The 16,621-nt window shown below is 45.8% G+C and overlaps 1 protein-coding gene across 1 annotated transcript in view; it reads left to right on the forward strand.

Moving 5' to 3' along the window:
- Positions 1 to 15,711, forward strand: part of LOC144157670 (uncharacterized) — a 30,008-nt gene extending 14,297 nt beyond the window's left edge. Inside the window, exons 2-6 of the mRNA XM_077688479.1 lie at positions 795 to 825; positions 4,030 to 4,334; positions 9,054 to 9,191; positions 13,800 to 13,929; positions 15,330 to 15,711. Coding sequence (XP_077544605.1) covers positions 795 to 825; positions 4,030 to 4,334; positions 9,054 to 9,191; positions 13,800 to 13,929; positions 15,330 to 15,565 — 840 coding nt within the window. The 3' untranslated portion in view covers positions 15,566 to 15,711. The remainder of the gene's footprint in view (positions 1 to 794; positions 826 to 4,029; positions 4,335 to 9,053; positions 9,192 to 13,799; positions 13,930 to 15,329) is intronic.
- The last annotated feature ends 910 nt before the right edge of the window (positions 15,712 to 16,621 follow it).

The following is a 16,621-nucleotide window of genomic DNA, read 5'->3' on the forward strand; positions in this document are numbered from 1 at the left end:
TATACGCTCCAATGTGTGCGTGCCATGACCGTCGGAATCGCTGTTTTCGCTCCATGGTTGCCTCCCTGTTTAGGCACACTCCGGTCGATTTAGATATGTGCGAGAGAAATCCGAGCAAACATAACATTTATCAGCTTAAAGTGAAAATGAATAGCGCTATGATGTTAGGCATTGCATTTTAAGTTCAGTACAGCGGTGTGGGGACTTTTTGCACCAACGATTCCGCTCGTCCATGCTGCTGGTACCGCTGGCCACATGTGTCTACCAGGTCGAGGTGTCTGTATTGTGGTTCGAAAGTGCGCGGACCACCGTCGGCGGCGGCGAGGAGCTGCTTCCTAGAAAATACTCGGAAGTGCCACTGACGCCTCCTCGAGGCTTTGAAAGAAACTTTCCGCAACGTCATTATAACGGCGCCTTCGGGTTCTCATTGGCTGTGGCCGCACGATGGTTGCAACTGCACCTGGCTCGCCAGGCGCACGTAGTCAGCCTCCTCCGCCCAGCGTACGTCGCCAAAACCGGTCCTAACGATCACAACCGGTCCTAATCGCATGCTTCAGTCGTGCGTGCGTCTCATGCTTTAGGATCGGATAAATAAAACGGTTGGGAAAGCGGGTGAGCGTAGGAGCGCGTGCGCGTGAATCGTGAAGGTACGACAAGTGTGCAATGGCTGCCGAATAGTAGCCTCAAAGACTGTTTCTTTAAACTACAAACAGCTAACATGTCCTGCCTCTTGCCTCTTTTGTATTTCTCTTTGCATGTACGTGAACGGAAAACAAAATCGGGTGCACGGGCAGAGGGAATGCTGTTCCTGTGAAGACCGCACAGGTGAGACCCACTCTCCAAACTTTGACTTTTATTTGTTGCAGGGGAAACCGCTAATGACTATACTATTGGGAATCACTTTCGATTGCGAAACCAAGTGTTGTTCTCCACCGCTTTAACAGACAAACCTACATTCATGTCACATTTAAAAACGATGCTCGAATCAAAAACAAGTGTACGCACACAGCTCGCACTGAAGCTGTCCGGGAACTTCGACGCCTCATGTGGCCTAAAAACCTTTTTTCTTGCTGGGTGAGCCTCCACGTAGCCCCGTCTTCAGTCCTTTGCTGGTACAATTAAAAACATCTGTGATGTCAGGTATATTACAATTAAGCAGTCGTTGTATGGTTCAGACACCTTGCATTGAGATTAATGTTATTTCCGACACGCCACCAGATGAAAGGTTACTAGGTATAAAAATAAGAACGTACGACACGATTTACAAAACACTTGCAGAGATATAGGTAACCTAAAGTGAGCTAGTATAAATACAGACAACCGAAATTTTTGGCAAAGGATGTGTTTTTTATTATACAAAAAAGCTTGAAAGCCCTTGTTGTGTTGCTACTGACCGCAAAACTATCACTGTAAATGCAGTTTCTTTCTTGACACATACAATTAATGGTGACCACAGAAAAGCCTAATTGAGAAGCTGCGCCACAAAAACCTCTTATTCTGACTTGCACAAGAACCCCTGTCAATATGTGTTCAAATGTCAAGGAGGTCGCCATCACTACAGTACTTCGCCGCGAGCTTGGCGGATACGGCTCCTCTTACGCACTGTACACGCTTCACGATCGATCATGCAACAACTTTGTAATGATACTGCAAGTGCATGCAGAGGCCAGCATCTGGGGCGACGTTTCCGATCAGAAAAATTGAAAGAACGTTTTCGTATCAGCGCCTGAACGTGAAGTACTATTTTGTGTTTTCTTGAAACTTGCGTTATTATTGCCTTATCGTTTGTTAAACAAATAAAACATTGGGAGCACTATATTTATTTATTTATTTATTTTGTTTCCAATACTGTTAGCTTTTGCGGGCTGTTACAGGGGTGGAAGAAAAATAATTTCTCAAAAGCACGTAATGCCAGTTCCGCGATAGGCAAACAGTGTGTTACACGACAGCTTACGCTCAAATGATTCAGGTCTGTCTGTCCATAAATACATCTGCCTAAAGGTTGTTCCCCTCGACTGTAGTTTTTACAAGAAAAAAAAATTGAAGATATTAACACGTGTCACATACGGCATTACTCCATGAGAGTGACCTGTCCATCACGACACTCGCCCGGGAGGGGGTGGAGGGGGCGTGCAAGTACAGTCAGGAATCCACGTTGAGCTTATTATTATGCAGTTGATAAAGGAATTTCAGCCTGGCTATTTCCCTGTGCATTGAGAATTCGAGCAAACCAGCGCGAGATAAAAACGCAGATACATACTGCGTTCTTCGATAAGCATCGAAGATGAAGCGGGCGGCTAGTCTTTAAATACGCCCCAAATTATTTATCAAACCCACTTCGTGCGGATCCCAAACCATACCTGTGTACTCCAGTGAAGGCCGTATAATTGATTGGTGCGTCTTGATATTGAATTAGGTGTAGCACATTTCAACTCTCGCTTTAACAGGACGAGTTTCCGTTGAGTAGATATGCAGATGTTATCAAAGTGCACGTTCCCGTTCAAACTGTTCGTTATTGTGACCCCGAGATACCTAAGCTTACTGGCATGCAAGAGTGAAATATTATTTATTGTGTACAAGGCAATGGGGTTTTGTTCTTAGATATGGTCATGTAGGCCAATCTACCAAAATTAATTTTCATGTCCCATTTAATACACCAGTCGTAAATTATGTGAAGGCTTTCGTTCAACAACACTTGATCTCGAACCTTCTTAACGCGACAATGAATCAGGCAATCATCCGCAAATAGACGCAGTTTAACCTTAGAATCGATGTCATTAGCAATGTCATTTCCATATAATAGAAACAAAATTGTTCTTGAAACCACCCTTGCGGCACATCCGACAAAACCGGTAAAAAAAACGATCGTTTGTCAGCTATTTAGCCGAATTGTTATATATTATAAGGTACGCCTGAATCCATTTCACGATTTGCATGTTAAGTTCAAGTTTATTTTATTTCTTGATCAAAAGCATTTGAAAAATGTTTTGGTATAACATCAATTTGCTCCTTGTTGTTAATTGTGACACCGAATGCATACGAAACTTCAAAAACCTAATTGTTTAGACGTAGGAAGAGCAACTTTGAATAAAATGTACAGGCATTAACGTGCGTACTTTTCGTAATATGTAGCAACAGAATTCTTAAAACAATCCGGGCTCTGAGCGACATCTTGAGACGTTTTTTACAAAATTGTGTATTTTCGGTGGAGCAACTTTTTTAAAGTACGCCAGGCCCAAAAGTAGGCATAAAAGGTGCCAATTGTTACTTATAAATATTTTGATAGGTTGACCTCACTGAAGTTGGCTGGGGCGAACGGCGGGGGTCCTCCTTGTCGCTTTCCAAGATTTGGTACAGATAGACAATATTTTTAGGAACAAAATTGTGCAGCTGGACATCAAAATCGTCAGGAACGCAAATAAAATATTCAATGAAATTGAAAAAGTCGACCAGCCACCCTTTGTTCGATCTAATGTGAAATCACCCTGCAGCTTTTTTACTGCGATCACGACGGCCCTACATTCTTTTTTGTCTATGCCTGGATCTTTCTATATTTCGCCAGTGCATCGCTGAGCCAGAGAACAGAGCGATGTGGAAATTTCTGTACAGGACAAAAGGGGCGATGGAGGGCGCTATAGGAATTTGTTTTGAAATGAGCTTCCCCCTAAATGTGCCGTTGGATCAAGGAACCGAAGGGCCGCTCAGTAATAAAAAATGGCTGTCTGTTAAGCTGTACACAAAAGTGGTACAGACCTGACGGCTACAATAGTGGATGACACTCCAAGTAGTGAGGTAACCGTAATAGCTTTACTTTTTATTGATACTTCTCATTGGTTTATTGATAATTTCTATTGAGTTTGCTTCTAGCCATTTTATGACGCGAATTAACGATGTGAACATTGTTTCACACAGACCTTTTTTTCCTTTTTAGATCCTTCAAACAGAAGTGTGTATTGCCACTGCTAGACACTCACGGAAAGTGTTTCGCGTTTTGTTCGGTTTGCACTAACAAAAAGTGATTTATCGCAGTTAAGAACAACAAGTGGACCGTCACCCTAGAAGAAAAGCAGGACAAGAAGCCGGAGAAGGGTGGCGGCGATGAAGAGGAAGGTGGCGGCGGAGGAGGCAAGGGCCGGGGTGGCGACAGTGAAGAGGAAGGGGGCAAACGCCGCCGAGGTAAGGGCAGGGGCGGCAAAGGTCGCCGCCGCGACAGTGAAGAGGAAGGTGGGAAAGGCGGCCGCAAACGGAAAGGAAGTGGAGAAGAAGAAGAAGAAGAAGGCGGGAAAGGTGAAGAAGTGGTTCAGCCCGAGCATGGCTACGACTATGTCGAAGGGGTAAGTGTCCCGTATTTCCGCAATCCACTGCCGTAAATGTGTAATTGATTGAACAATCCAGTTGGATCGGATCTCTGTGTTCCGTTCCGTGCGCACGTCAAGAGAACCGTCAGGTATTTCCTTCACAAAATTTTAGTTTTGCTCTGATATTCGCAATTCTGTCATTGGAGCTATAGGGAATCTTTCTATCAATCAGATACTTACCGCACAATACGTAGCGAAGAGGTGAATAATTTGGAATAAAAAAACAAGCGACACTTGACTAAAACTCAGCTTCTCCTAAGGTTGCAGCGTTCGCAGCGTTAAGCGAACGTAACCTATTACCATAAATAAACGCTGATGCGATGCTAGACCTGGGGTTTTACACTCGCTTCTGTTGAAAAATCGACCGGTTTTGCATGTACAAGTTGGCCGCAACTTGTGATGCGAGTTTTCAGGATTTTCTGGCAATCTAATTTGCACTTAAACTCAGACGATATATCGCGGCACTGCCGCCCTTCAGGGTACGATGGTTTCGTGTCACAATAGTACTCCATTCACACCGCGAGTCTAAGAAAAGATAGATGACTGTTTTCTTTTTAGTTATCAAATATACATGCTTTTAATAGCACCGAGAACTATGTTGAATCTGCTGAAAGATCGGGTGACATCTCTTGATAATACTGGCCAGTGCAAATGAATGCTCATTAAAATCATCGCTTCGTTGTATGGTCATAGTTTTAATTGCTAAAATCAACAAAGGCATATAATGGTTTTTGCTTATTTTGGCACCCGGAGGAGACAGGAATGAAGCCTGGAGGCGGCAAGAGGCAGGAAGCTACGGCTAATTAGAAGACAATGTGAGGGATGTGAGAGAAAATATTTTTCGAGGCTGAAACGCGGAGGGAGAAATTTATGCGCGCTTTGTATGTCTCAGCTTCAACGCAGTTGAATTCACCGTGAGTAGCTAAACATACGTAGTGTTTTGCACGTGCATCCCAAAAAACGAATCTTTATCAGCGCGCACACCATAAAAACTTGTACAAATACGACAATGTTCCATAGCCCGTTGAGCCGACCTAAGTTTGCTTCCAAGTTGTTTAGTAAGGAGCCAATTTTCCCTTTTATATGTCATCATGTCATATTTATTTCCTAACTTGCCGCTGAAAGCTCTCCATGAGTGGTAGGCTCAGATCGTGTCGTCCGGGCCTGCCACTTTTACATCTCTCCCAAAGTGGACTGCGCTTAGGACGCCCTAGAACCCGCGGCCAAGTCCAAAACCAACGCCCGCACGACGAACACAACGGAAATGCTGTGGGCCCGGAATGTGATGATAGCTCCGTCGGGTATACGCCGGCTTCATGACCGGCTTCAATTTTTTTTGTCACAATAATTAGATAAATAAAAGTCGGAGCTTCCGAATTTAGGAGGCCATACTATGTAAATGAACAGCCTCAAAAGCATTTATTTTTACGGCAAATATATTTCTTAGGACTTCCCTCCCTCCTGCAGGCCGCCGTCCTCGCGTCCGTGTGAACCAACTCGATGTGTGAAACGAAAACTCGGAGCTTTCGGTTTAGCCTATGGAAAAATCCGAAAAAAATAAAAACACGGGTCTCCTGGCGTGTTTGCTTTCATACAGGACGTTCGTATTGCGCCTGCCAGAAATGTCTACTCAGCAGAGCGTTTGTATTTAGAGGTGAAGCCGAACTTAAAGGGATCGGCGTAAGCTTGGTCCTTGCAGGCTGGATTTACCAACACGGGTTGCAGGCGGGGCAGTTGGTACATAACTGAGTCACAAACAGCGCAGGGGCAGGACGATAGAAGTGTCGCACAAACACGGCGCCGTGTTTGTGTGACCCTTCTATCGTCCTGCCCCTGCGCTCTTTGTAACTCAGTAGGTTTCCAACATTGAGTGTTGCGCTGTGAAGATTGGTAATCTACGGTGCTTGGTTATCTCCCCATCTATCTCCCCCTACACCGCCACCGCCTCTTTACCGGATCGTGCCACGCGGGCATTTATCTGCCCTCTGTGGATATGGCGTGATTTTTTTAAACGAGACTAGTTCATGTAATACACAAAACCCAAACAAAATGCACACAATGAACCTGTGCAACCTAAACAACAATAGGGAGCTGCGAAGATGCGGTATAGAGAACGGAGAGTTCAAACAGGCGGAAAAGTCATAGTCCGCCAATGAAGGAACAGGACATAGTACGTGGTGGTTACCCGCACAGGTCGAAGTAGCGTTGGAATGTCCTAGTGAAATGTTTTGGCCCCGGTGGTCAAGCGCGCTCCCAGCTCCCGTTGCCGAGTATCGAACGCAGCTGTCTTGGGGCGCCGCTATTTGTCACCTATGCTCGGCGAGTCGACCCGCTCCCGCAGAAGCCCTCCTGGATGTTGCAGTCGTAGAGGAACTCTCGGGACACGGCACGGGTCCGGTCGCCCGACCACCGCGCATCCCGGTTGCGCTCCACACTTCTCACTCTGTTCTCACTCCGTGTTCTCTTTCCAGCCGGCCGCCGGCTGCTGTCACTGGCAGCTTCTCATTGGCCGGTGGCCGGCGCGAGCTCGTGCCGCGGTTGCGAGCACTCCGTGCCGTAGCCGCTGATCTTGCCGCCACCTGCCTTGCATCTTCTTTGTCGTCGTTTTTGTAGCGTGAGCTACACTGGCCAAGGTTGAGCAGTTTCATGTGGCTCCTGGAGAGGCGTGCTTCGCAGGCGCGTGGAGCAGTGACGTCTCAGGGCGCACAGCTGGCGGGCCGGTGCCGCCGGCGCTGCGACTGGATTGGATTGGATTGAAAATTGTTTAGCAGCAGTAAATAATCCACTAATCCTAGGCAATCAGGAAACCTAAGAATAACCAGCTGAACCTTCGCTCACGCTACCTATATTCTGGCACAGGCGAGCAAATCCACGGCTAATTGCTTTATACGTCTTGTCGTGGTGGTCCTTTTTGCCGATGCCATTCCTTCCCATGACACCTACTATATTTATGCGGAGGAAGGTGCCCGCTAAAGCAGGTTACACGTGGTCACCAGTTACGTGCCCGTTCTGCTGGGGAGAGATTTTCATGTGGACGACTCACGGTCCAATGCTACCTGACTTTTCCTTTGTGGTCAAGTGGTTAGGATTAGTGTCTTACACAGGCAACAAGGTGCGTGAACGCCGGAGGGAAACAGACAGCCCAAAGTTTTTTTATTTCCTGGAGTAAAACTCTAGGCCCTCCATGTTTCATTTAGCTCAGTAGCTACGAAGTATGCTCAGTTACAAGTTGTAAACAAAATTGTTTTGTTTTGTAAACCCGTTCGCTGGTCATCCTTCTGCACAGAGTGGAAGGGCACTGTTTTTTTTCTTTTTGAAATGAGGATAATTCCCCTGGCGATTCACACACCAGCTGTGCCTGTTCAGGCAAATTTTGTTGTCGCTTTGTGACGTCTTGCATTACAAAAGCACACTGCGTGATATCGGATGGGAGGCAACACTAGGCCGCGCGTGAACACTTTATGGAGCGCTTCGAGACACATTTCTGCGCGGTCGTAGTTTGCTGGAACCCAAAAGCGGCGGACTGGGGGTCGCCGCTGATGGGTACGAGAGGCAGTACAACGAGCTCCACTGTATAGCCTAGTGCTGCCCTGGCAACGAAGCGGTTGTAAAAACTGGGATTCCCAAATGGCGTGTGGCGTTGTATCTGGAGCACCACATGCCGGGCAGTTTGGATGTAGATAGAGTGCGGGATAGACGTGGTGGAGGACGTGTCTTGTGGAGATTGAATGGGTCTGTAATTGTCGCCATAGTCTATCTAGGGGTAGAGAGGCGTGTGAGGGTTAGGCAGTTCTACCCGCTTTGGCCGGAATTGTGTGGTGAAGTTCCTAAAAGTAAGGAAGGCTTCCCGGATGTTTCGTGCGCCGTGGATGATTCCGCGAGCAGCCACGTGAGCCGTTTCCGCAGAGTTTGGTCTGGAGGAGGGCTGTGTGGGAGAATTTGGCGAGAAGGGGAAGAGATTTATCCCCGCTCAAAATTTCGTACGGCCATTTTAGAATCGTAGAATATGTGAGATGGAGGCGCTTGGTATGTTGGCCAGCGCTATTACCGCTTCCTCGGCCCCGAGGGGGCGGGCTGTGCGGTCTGTCTACTGTAATAATAGCGGCAGCGAAAGCTTGTCGGTGTCGATATTCTGTGACGTCCACGTAAATGGAGTCGGGAGATAGGGAAATAGGCGTTACTGCGCCAAGGCGCGGACCCTTTTTTGGGCTGTGTGGTGGATATTATGCTTGTGACGTAGAAAGGGGAGGATTTGGAGATTTCATTTGTCGGATAGCGGTAGACCTGAAGTTGGGAGGGGTTGGAGCAGTAAGGTTGAGTTGGTGTAAGAGCATCGAACCAGTGGAGGGTGTCCATAGACAATCGAAATTAGGTTCAGACGCGCATTTGAGTTCGGTAAGGCGGTAGGATTTAGCGAGCTCGAGATTGTGGTAAACGTGCCAGTAGAGAGGAGCCGGACTGGGGAGGTGTTTGGAGGAAGGGGAAGTGCAGCTCTGTATACCCTGCGTCGTAAATCTTCCTCCTACAAAGCGCGGTTCGTGAGTCCTCACCAATGCTTCTACCGGCGCCTAATTGTAATGTTTGAGTTTCCTTGCGACCAAAAGTGCTTGGTAACTGTGATCTTTGTTGATGTATATGGACAGTTGTTTGGTGTATCAGGTTTCAATTGATGCAATTTTTATGCCCTACTCACAGATTGTCAAAGGTGACGAGCCAAACGACTTCAAGGGAAAATTCACCAAAGAAATGCGAACTCTTCAAAAACAAGTTTTGAAACGTCACAACAAGTGGAGGAAGTTACACGGTGTGCGGTCTCTGAAACACAGCGAGGAGGTGAGATGTAGTAGGAAGGAAATTCTTCTCAAATGTGGCCCCTAACATTTAAAAAAACATTCCAGTGTGTTCTCACATGACGACAATGGCCAAGAACCGGGTATTGGTTGCTGAATAACGCTTCCTAAGAAACTACACATGTATGCAAAATCAGAAAAGGAAACGGTATTTTGTTGGTGCGTAACACAGTTACTTCGGACAAGGTCCTATTGGAGAGCGTAAATATCGCTGGGTATTTAGTGCTCATATGGATTTTAGGAAACGAGTTTACACATCAACATCGTCATTACGTGCAATGAGCGATGCCACCTTGTATTTGCATATTTTGAAAAGGTTTCGCAGCTTTTTGCACAGGATTAACCATCTTGTTTAACTAAAACGCCTCTCTAAAAGCCTTGTTAACACATATTTATGACAAAAAACAGCGCAAGGAACACAGGGACAAAAGAAGAGGGGACGGCGCACAGCGCTGTGCGTCGTCCCCTCTTTTTGTCCCTGTGTTTCTTGTGCTGTTTTTCATCATGGATCTGAATCTGGAGCAGCTAGCCCAATTTGCCATCTTACTTGTTGACACAGATACCTTTCACATTGCGCCCAGTGGTGGATGCATTATTACCTCCTCCTTTTAGTACCTCAAACTTGATGAGCTCTTGTCAAAATTTCCAGTGCTTGTTCTCTTCTACTTTTGGGATCAAGTGAAAAACATTCAGGTTTACTACCATTGAAGTGTTAGAGCTGTACAGGATGCAGAGCGAACATTCATCGGAGATGTAACCGATAACCTCGAGTAAATTTTAAGTTACTCATATATCGCCTCTAAATGACAATTTTTTTAAGAAAGGCGACTCTTGTGCGCCTCTATTCAATTGTTAGGAGTGATGTAATTCAAAAAGTTCTTTCTGATGAGTTGTGCAAAATAATACACATTTATTCAATATTTTTTTAGTGCCGGCTTTATAAATAATGTCCGAACGAAGTATTCGCCAACTATTCTAGCGTTGTATAGCCTTTAATCGGCATTCCATCGCATGCATTATAAATTGCGCGATAAATTTAGGCCGTATTGCCAGAGACACGTGCATTGACCTGTTTTGAAGAGCTGGTATTGCCAGGAAGTGTTTTCAGAATAAAACCTTTGGTGACCCGCTAAATGCTTGTTTGTGCTCGGAGTCAAGCGTTATGCGGAATTATTACGGGAAATTGTGCAAGGATAGTGTTTTGCCTACTTGTTTGCATGCAAGAAGTTACAACACTAGGAATACAATCTAAAAAAGTTAGAGATGTTATTTTAGCCTCCATTTGCAATAGACTTCTACATACGCAGCAAAGTTCTTGCAACCTGCGACGATTCCCAGATGCTCCAAGTCAGTGGGAGGCCGCAAGGTTTACGATTTTAAATTTGTCCTGCAAGAAAGCAAATGTATCTTTAAACAACGTGAAGGATCTTTCAGGATATTTAAGCAAATTTTTAAACAAATTTTCTGACTACAAGTTTTCTTCGTAATGGTAATTGTCTGCGCAGCTGTCGAGACTGAGCATTCCACTCACTGCGTCTGCGTAATTATATTGAGAAAAGCTTGAGGCACGTACATTTACATGTACATGAGGCATACACATCACTTTTTGTAACTGATATTTGAGATAGGCAAAAGAATGTCACCCTTCCGCACTGGTTGTATGCAGGTTGAACACGGTGTAAATAAGGATCAGTAGAAGTTTGAAAACAACAATATCAGAAACCGCCGTATTGGTGTGGTTGTAGTTTCGAGACGCCTTCAAGAGAAGCCCTTCACCCAGTGAACATGCACTTGTCGAAGTGTTGCTGCTAAACAGCTGCTCTAACAGAATTGCTGAGTTGCAGTCCTTGCGTTACCATCGGCGTGAGAATACGATGGCCCACCCGTAGAATTCTTTGGGTGGCTGCACTGACATTAGCATACTGAGACGCACGTTCCTGCGTTCTCTTCTTGATGGCATAGAGCGCCTGATTCTCTGGTGTGCATGCTTTGACGATGCCTTATCCAGCGCTGAGTGACTGACTGTTCGGGAGAACGCTTCTCAGCGGTAGCAAGAGTGGGTGCATGAGCGGAGTACAGTGGTCGCATGTGGTCAGCGTTCTCCTTGGCGCTTTTTATGACGAGTCTCTCTTGGGCTACTTTAACGCAAAAACTTTTGGCCTATCTGTATGTCTGTCTGTCTGTCTGTCTGTGTCTCGATTCATCCACCCAGCCAAAGTGAAACAGAAACTGCGCAATAGCGTTATATAGCCGCAGCCAAGTCTAAACGTTTAATTACGGTGTTAATGTTCATAGTTGTCAAGCTTGTTGAAGAAGAACAAGACATTACGCAAATATAGGGCACAAAACGAATGCATGAGTTGTATTCGCAGTGTTTATTCGTTAAAAAAATTACGGATGCTTGGTTTTTGCTATAGCAAATGAAATAACCATCAACTGAAGAAAACCGTCGCCGGCTGCTTCCCGGAACACATGACAGCGTTTTAAAATTAAACGGAAACAGCAACGGAAGGTTCCACTAGATAAGTTCCCCGTTCCGGTAGGAATGCTCGTGGAGTAGGGCAACGTGGTCCCACAAGCGTTGTAGTAGGGTGCCTAGATTCACGCGCGTCTCCGTCGTACGACAGCACTGGCATGCATGCACCTGACTTGAAGCAGTGGAACGCAATAAATTTAATCTGACTTCAGCAAACCTCAAGCGTGTTATCTGGGGAGGAACGAGACGGGAGAGAAACAGCATGAGAGGTGAGCGGGAAAGAGAAGCGAGGTATTTCCTTGTCAGGGGCGCCAGTCGACTATCGTCTTTCGTCGACATTTTCAACGAAAGCGACAGATACGCGGCCAATTTTTCCTTCCCATCTACCGGTTTGGGCCCCTCTTCGTCTTCGCGGTAGTCCTATGTCCTGTACCAGGTATTTCCTCTTCACCTTGTTTGTGCTGCCACGGTTCCTTTATCATATCGTTTTGTTTCGTTTCTCTCCTGCCGTCGGATACCCACTGCGTCGCGCAAGTTTGAAACAGCGGTAAATGTAGCCGCAAAGAAGGATAACCGACGGCTAGTACACTACACTCTGTACTCTGCGCACACAACAGTTAAAATCGCCACAAGGCCAATTTGAACGCCACTGAGCAGTCTGCCTCAAAACACCACTGGCAATTGATGCTTGACCAATTTGAATACCACGGAGCAGCCTGCCTCAAAATCACCAATTTCAGTTGATGCGTATGATAAAGGGACCCTGTAACACTTTCAAGTTTTCGATAAAATCCTAAATGCTCTGAGAACGTACTCAACAAACGCATCCAAAAATTTTAATAGGCGGTTATGAAAACCTCATCCTAAAATTACTCTCTTCTCTATGCTCATCAGGTAACTTAAAAAGTGGCTCAAAAGATTTTTCGCTCTTTCCTATCTTGGCGTTCTGCGAGCCCTAGAATTAGTTTATTAGAGCGATCTCGCAGTCACTGGGCGGCTTCCTTTAAGTTGCAGCAATGAACACAATCGATGCCCCCTGTTAAAACAATCACCACAAAAGCAAGGCAGAAACACCAAGTGTCTCTGCTGCGATGACCAAATCACGCTGTGCAGCTACGCGCTGGTGGTAACTATAACTATATTAACTGTCGATAAATAAACTGGCTATACAACTGTAACTATAACTGGTATACTATTAATGCAAACTATAACTGTAAACTTTAACTCGGGATAACTCTAAAAAGGCAAGTTGGGCTATAGCGCACCTGTGTCGCCATTCTCCATTTTTTCTGTCGTGGTTAAACGCCATTTTTCTTGCAGCAAGACGCCACCAGGCTTAAATAAAGCTAACGGAAAGAAAATGTTGCTGGCTTGTAAGGACGGGCCTTGCACCGTTCTAAAACTAAACACGTTCACAACTATATACTCCTATACTCCAGGTCACGACAAGGCCGGTGGGCAAGTTAAAGGTTGCAGTCTACAATTATCCTGCCTCTCAAACACAGATACGAGCGCGCACATACCTACGAACACGCACTCGCGTGTATACAATTACTCACAGTGTTGCTTACATGCCAAAAACGGAAATTTCGGCTTCTTCTTATGATTTACCTGTACTTATAAAGCGTTGAAATTTTCCCGGAACTGTTTTTTTTTTGCTTAAATGTTTATTTTTGTCGTATAGAAGAACACTCCCTTCTTTACGTGTTTGCCATGTTATCGACACCGGGGCCTTAGCTCAGGGTGCTGCATGCGAAGTTTAACAAAATCATAGATGTGCCCACTCGCGGTGTGCTGCAAATGGCAGATGGTATAATGTGTTTACAAAATCGAGTAGTTACTGTTCAGTAATATACCAAAACGCTATTGCCAGGTCATTGACACAATGGAGTTGTGACACAATCACAAAAAGAGGCAAGAGAAATCGCCACCAATGCCTTTCTGATAGCATTTCTCCGTTATTGCAAGATACAAGAGGAGTGTTAAACAAATGCTGTCTTGAGGCGATCGATACATTATTGAGTATTGATGTAGGCCCATTCAATGAAGGTAAAGGCCTTAGTGGCACAGCCTTTAACATATTACTAATTTGTACCCTCTTTCCCCTTTTTACAGTTATGTCGCTACGCTCAAGCCTACGCTTACAGACTGGCTAAGAAAGGAAGAATGAAGCACAGGACTCGTGGCAACTACGGAGAGAATCTATTCATGTCCATGAGCGTCAGGAAAGACCACCACGTGCATGGTAATTTAGGGCTGCCCACACGCGTTTTCTATTGGTCGTGCCTCCGTTGTGGAGTTTTTTTTTTCCACGATAACTGCACCCTCCATGTTTAAAAAGCTATTCTGCATCTTGTAGTTAAAACATTTTGAGATATTTGGTCATGGTTGTCCAGATCTTCAAGCTGACTACTCTTTTATCTTAAATGCGAACGGAAAGGTTGGACGAAAAAATGTAACCCAAGATAGAAAAATCAAAATAAGGTTTGGGTTGCGTTCGGTGTCTTCGGGCACAACACCGCATTATAGCGGTCAGTGTCACGCACAAAATAGGACTTCTGTAAAAGAAGGGTGCCGTGCCGTTGTTCATCGGTGAACATTGGGATGACGCCACCGGGTCAGCATCCGCCGGGCGGGCTAGACGCCTGGACAGGTGTCCCAGAGCTTGTGCAATAAAAAATCGGTAGCCGAGGTGAACCGTATTATATAACTTGCACTCCGTACCAGTGGCAATTGGCGTTATAATTATTGCAAATTTATCGTCACCGAGACAATGATAGAAGGAAGGCTAGTTACTCATTCCCGAGAGCGGAAATAGGCGAAACCCATATCCGAAGGCGGTCATATTGTGGCATAGCGCCTTCTGTCAACCAGAGTAGGCTATATTTTGACAGGGTAATATTCAAGCTCCACTGTAGTACCTGCATAGGCAACAGTGTCTCGTATAGTTGGTGCGCTGCTTAGTCTCCGTACTGAACCACTCATGGCCACCAACTGCTCATGAGTGGGGCAGCGATAAGTTTAGCATAACATCCGCAGACCCTGCCACGATTTCTTATAACGCCGAAGTTGTCCCCAGCCAATCACAATTTCTGAAGCCGAATATGTATTTTGGGCCAACTCTGATACCTTGTATGCGTTGCGATTCGCTCGCTTGAAATCATTTATTACCACATGAGAGAGAATCAAACCCACGGCCTTAGTTGCAGAACTCGTTGACGCTGAAAATCTCACGTGAAGAGGTTCCGGCACAAAACGACCTCTACATTCGACTCAAAAGATACCTATTATGTTCCGAAGACGTGCGTTGGGGATATTGCTCGTTATTGATATATGTCCCATCTTCGAAATACAAGGGTACGACACCAAAATATCACTCGTTGACGCTAAATCTAGCGTTTCTCGTTACGTACGCGTGTCATTCCGCCCTTGCCACGTGAAGACCCATAGCTAGCCTAGTTTACTTTTGTGGGCGCAGCTTAAGGCTGCAGGTGCATGGATAACGTTCAGGAGTTCCACGGTCGTGCACAAGGCTCCCGCTAAGCCGGCAGGCATAACTCATCGATGCGCTTTGTGGCATACGTTCCCTAAGTTTGTAACGTTACGTGCTCACCGCGCCGCTTTTCCTGTTGCTTTGTTTTTCAGGAAACATTGTCGTAGATGCCTGGTACGACGAAATCAAAATGCACAAGTGGAAAGAGTTCCAACATGAGACCGGCCACTTTACCCAAGTGATATGGAAGGGAAGCAAATATGTGGGCTCGGGCATAGCCAAACTTGGCCGAAAAATTTTTGTCGTGTCCAACTACGACCCGCCAGGGAACGTCCTGGGCACTTTCGCGGAAAACGTCCTCAAGCCTCAAGAAGACGACGACGACTAGAAGAAATAGAAACAGTTACAATGCATGCACGCATTGATGTGTAGAAGTTTATACTTACCAGCATGAAATGGCGCATGCGACGTGACAGCGTCGCTCTGGGTGATTCATCAAAATAAACAAGGTTCGCTTCGCGCAGCGGACAAAAATACAATGGGAATTTATATTACTGCCCCACAATCCCCTCCTTTCGCGAGGCACACCAGCAGCCACCATTATTTATTTCTTGTAGCTCTCTTTCTGATGAATGTCCGAAGCGACATTTCTGCAACATGCCCGTGAATGCTGAAGTATTTCTAAACCTAAGGAATCCGTCACCGATTCATTAACTGCAGGCTTCACATCCGAGCAGTAGTGTTCCATGCGTGCGCGTGTCCCGGTGTGTGTACGTTGTGGGGACCACGTCTGTCTCCATGTATTATTTATTTATTTATTTATTTATTTATTTATTTATTTATTTATTTATTTATTTATTTATTTATTTATTTATCAATACTGCAATCCCTATTGGGGATTTTCGCCGAGTGGGTTAGACATAGCTCGGAAAAACTGGATGCCACTCACTCACACTCACTCAAACAAATACATTTATCATAACGCACTCACTCCCACTCGCATTCGCCACTCCGCCCTCACCAGGCACACTCACTCGCACTCACGCTTGCCACTCCACCCTCACCACTCGCACTCGCTCCCGCCCACGCTCGCCACTCTTTCTCACCACTCGAAATCACTCGTGCTCACGCTCACCACTCATCGTCACCACTCGTATTCATCCGCGCTCATGCTCACCAGTCGCATTCGCCGCTTGCTGTCCGTCGCACTCGCACTCACCAGTTGCAATGGCAACTCACACTCACTCGCAATCACCACTCGCTTCCTCCACCCACACGCCCTCTCCACTCCCATCACGCACTCACGCTCACTCCCAACCAACTGACTGTTTTTTATAGCACGGGAGTTTAAACTTCGCCTTTGTTGTAAACCACATGAATTGTTCCATTTTGCGGAAACCTTCAATGCGGCCCCATTGACACCGACACCACTGTATTACGTGAA

The sequence above is a fragment of the Haemaphysalis longicornis genome, unplaced genomic scaffold, assembly GCF_048455015.1.
Source record: "Haemaphysalis longicornis isolate Haplotype H1 unplaced genomic scaffold, Haemaphysalis longicornis Haplotype H1 scaffold_10, whole genome shotgun sequence".
Taxonomy (NCBI): Eukaryota; Metazoa; Arthropoda; class Arachnida; order Ixodida; family Ixodidae; genus Haemaphysalis; species Haemaphysalis longicornis.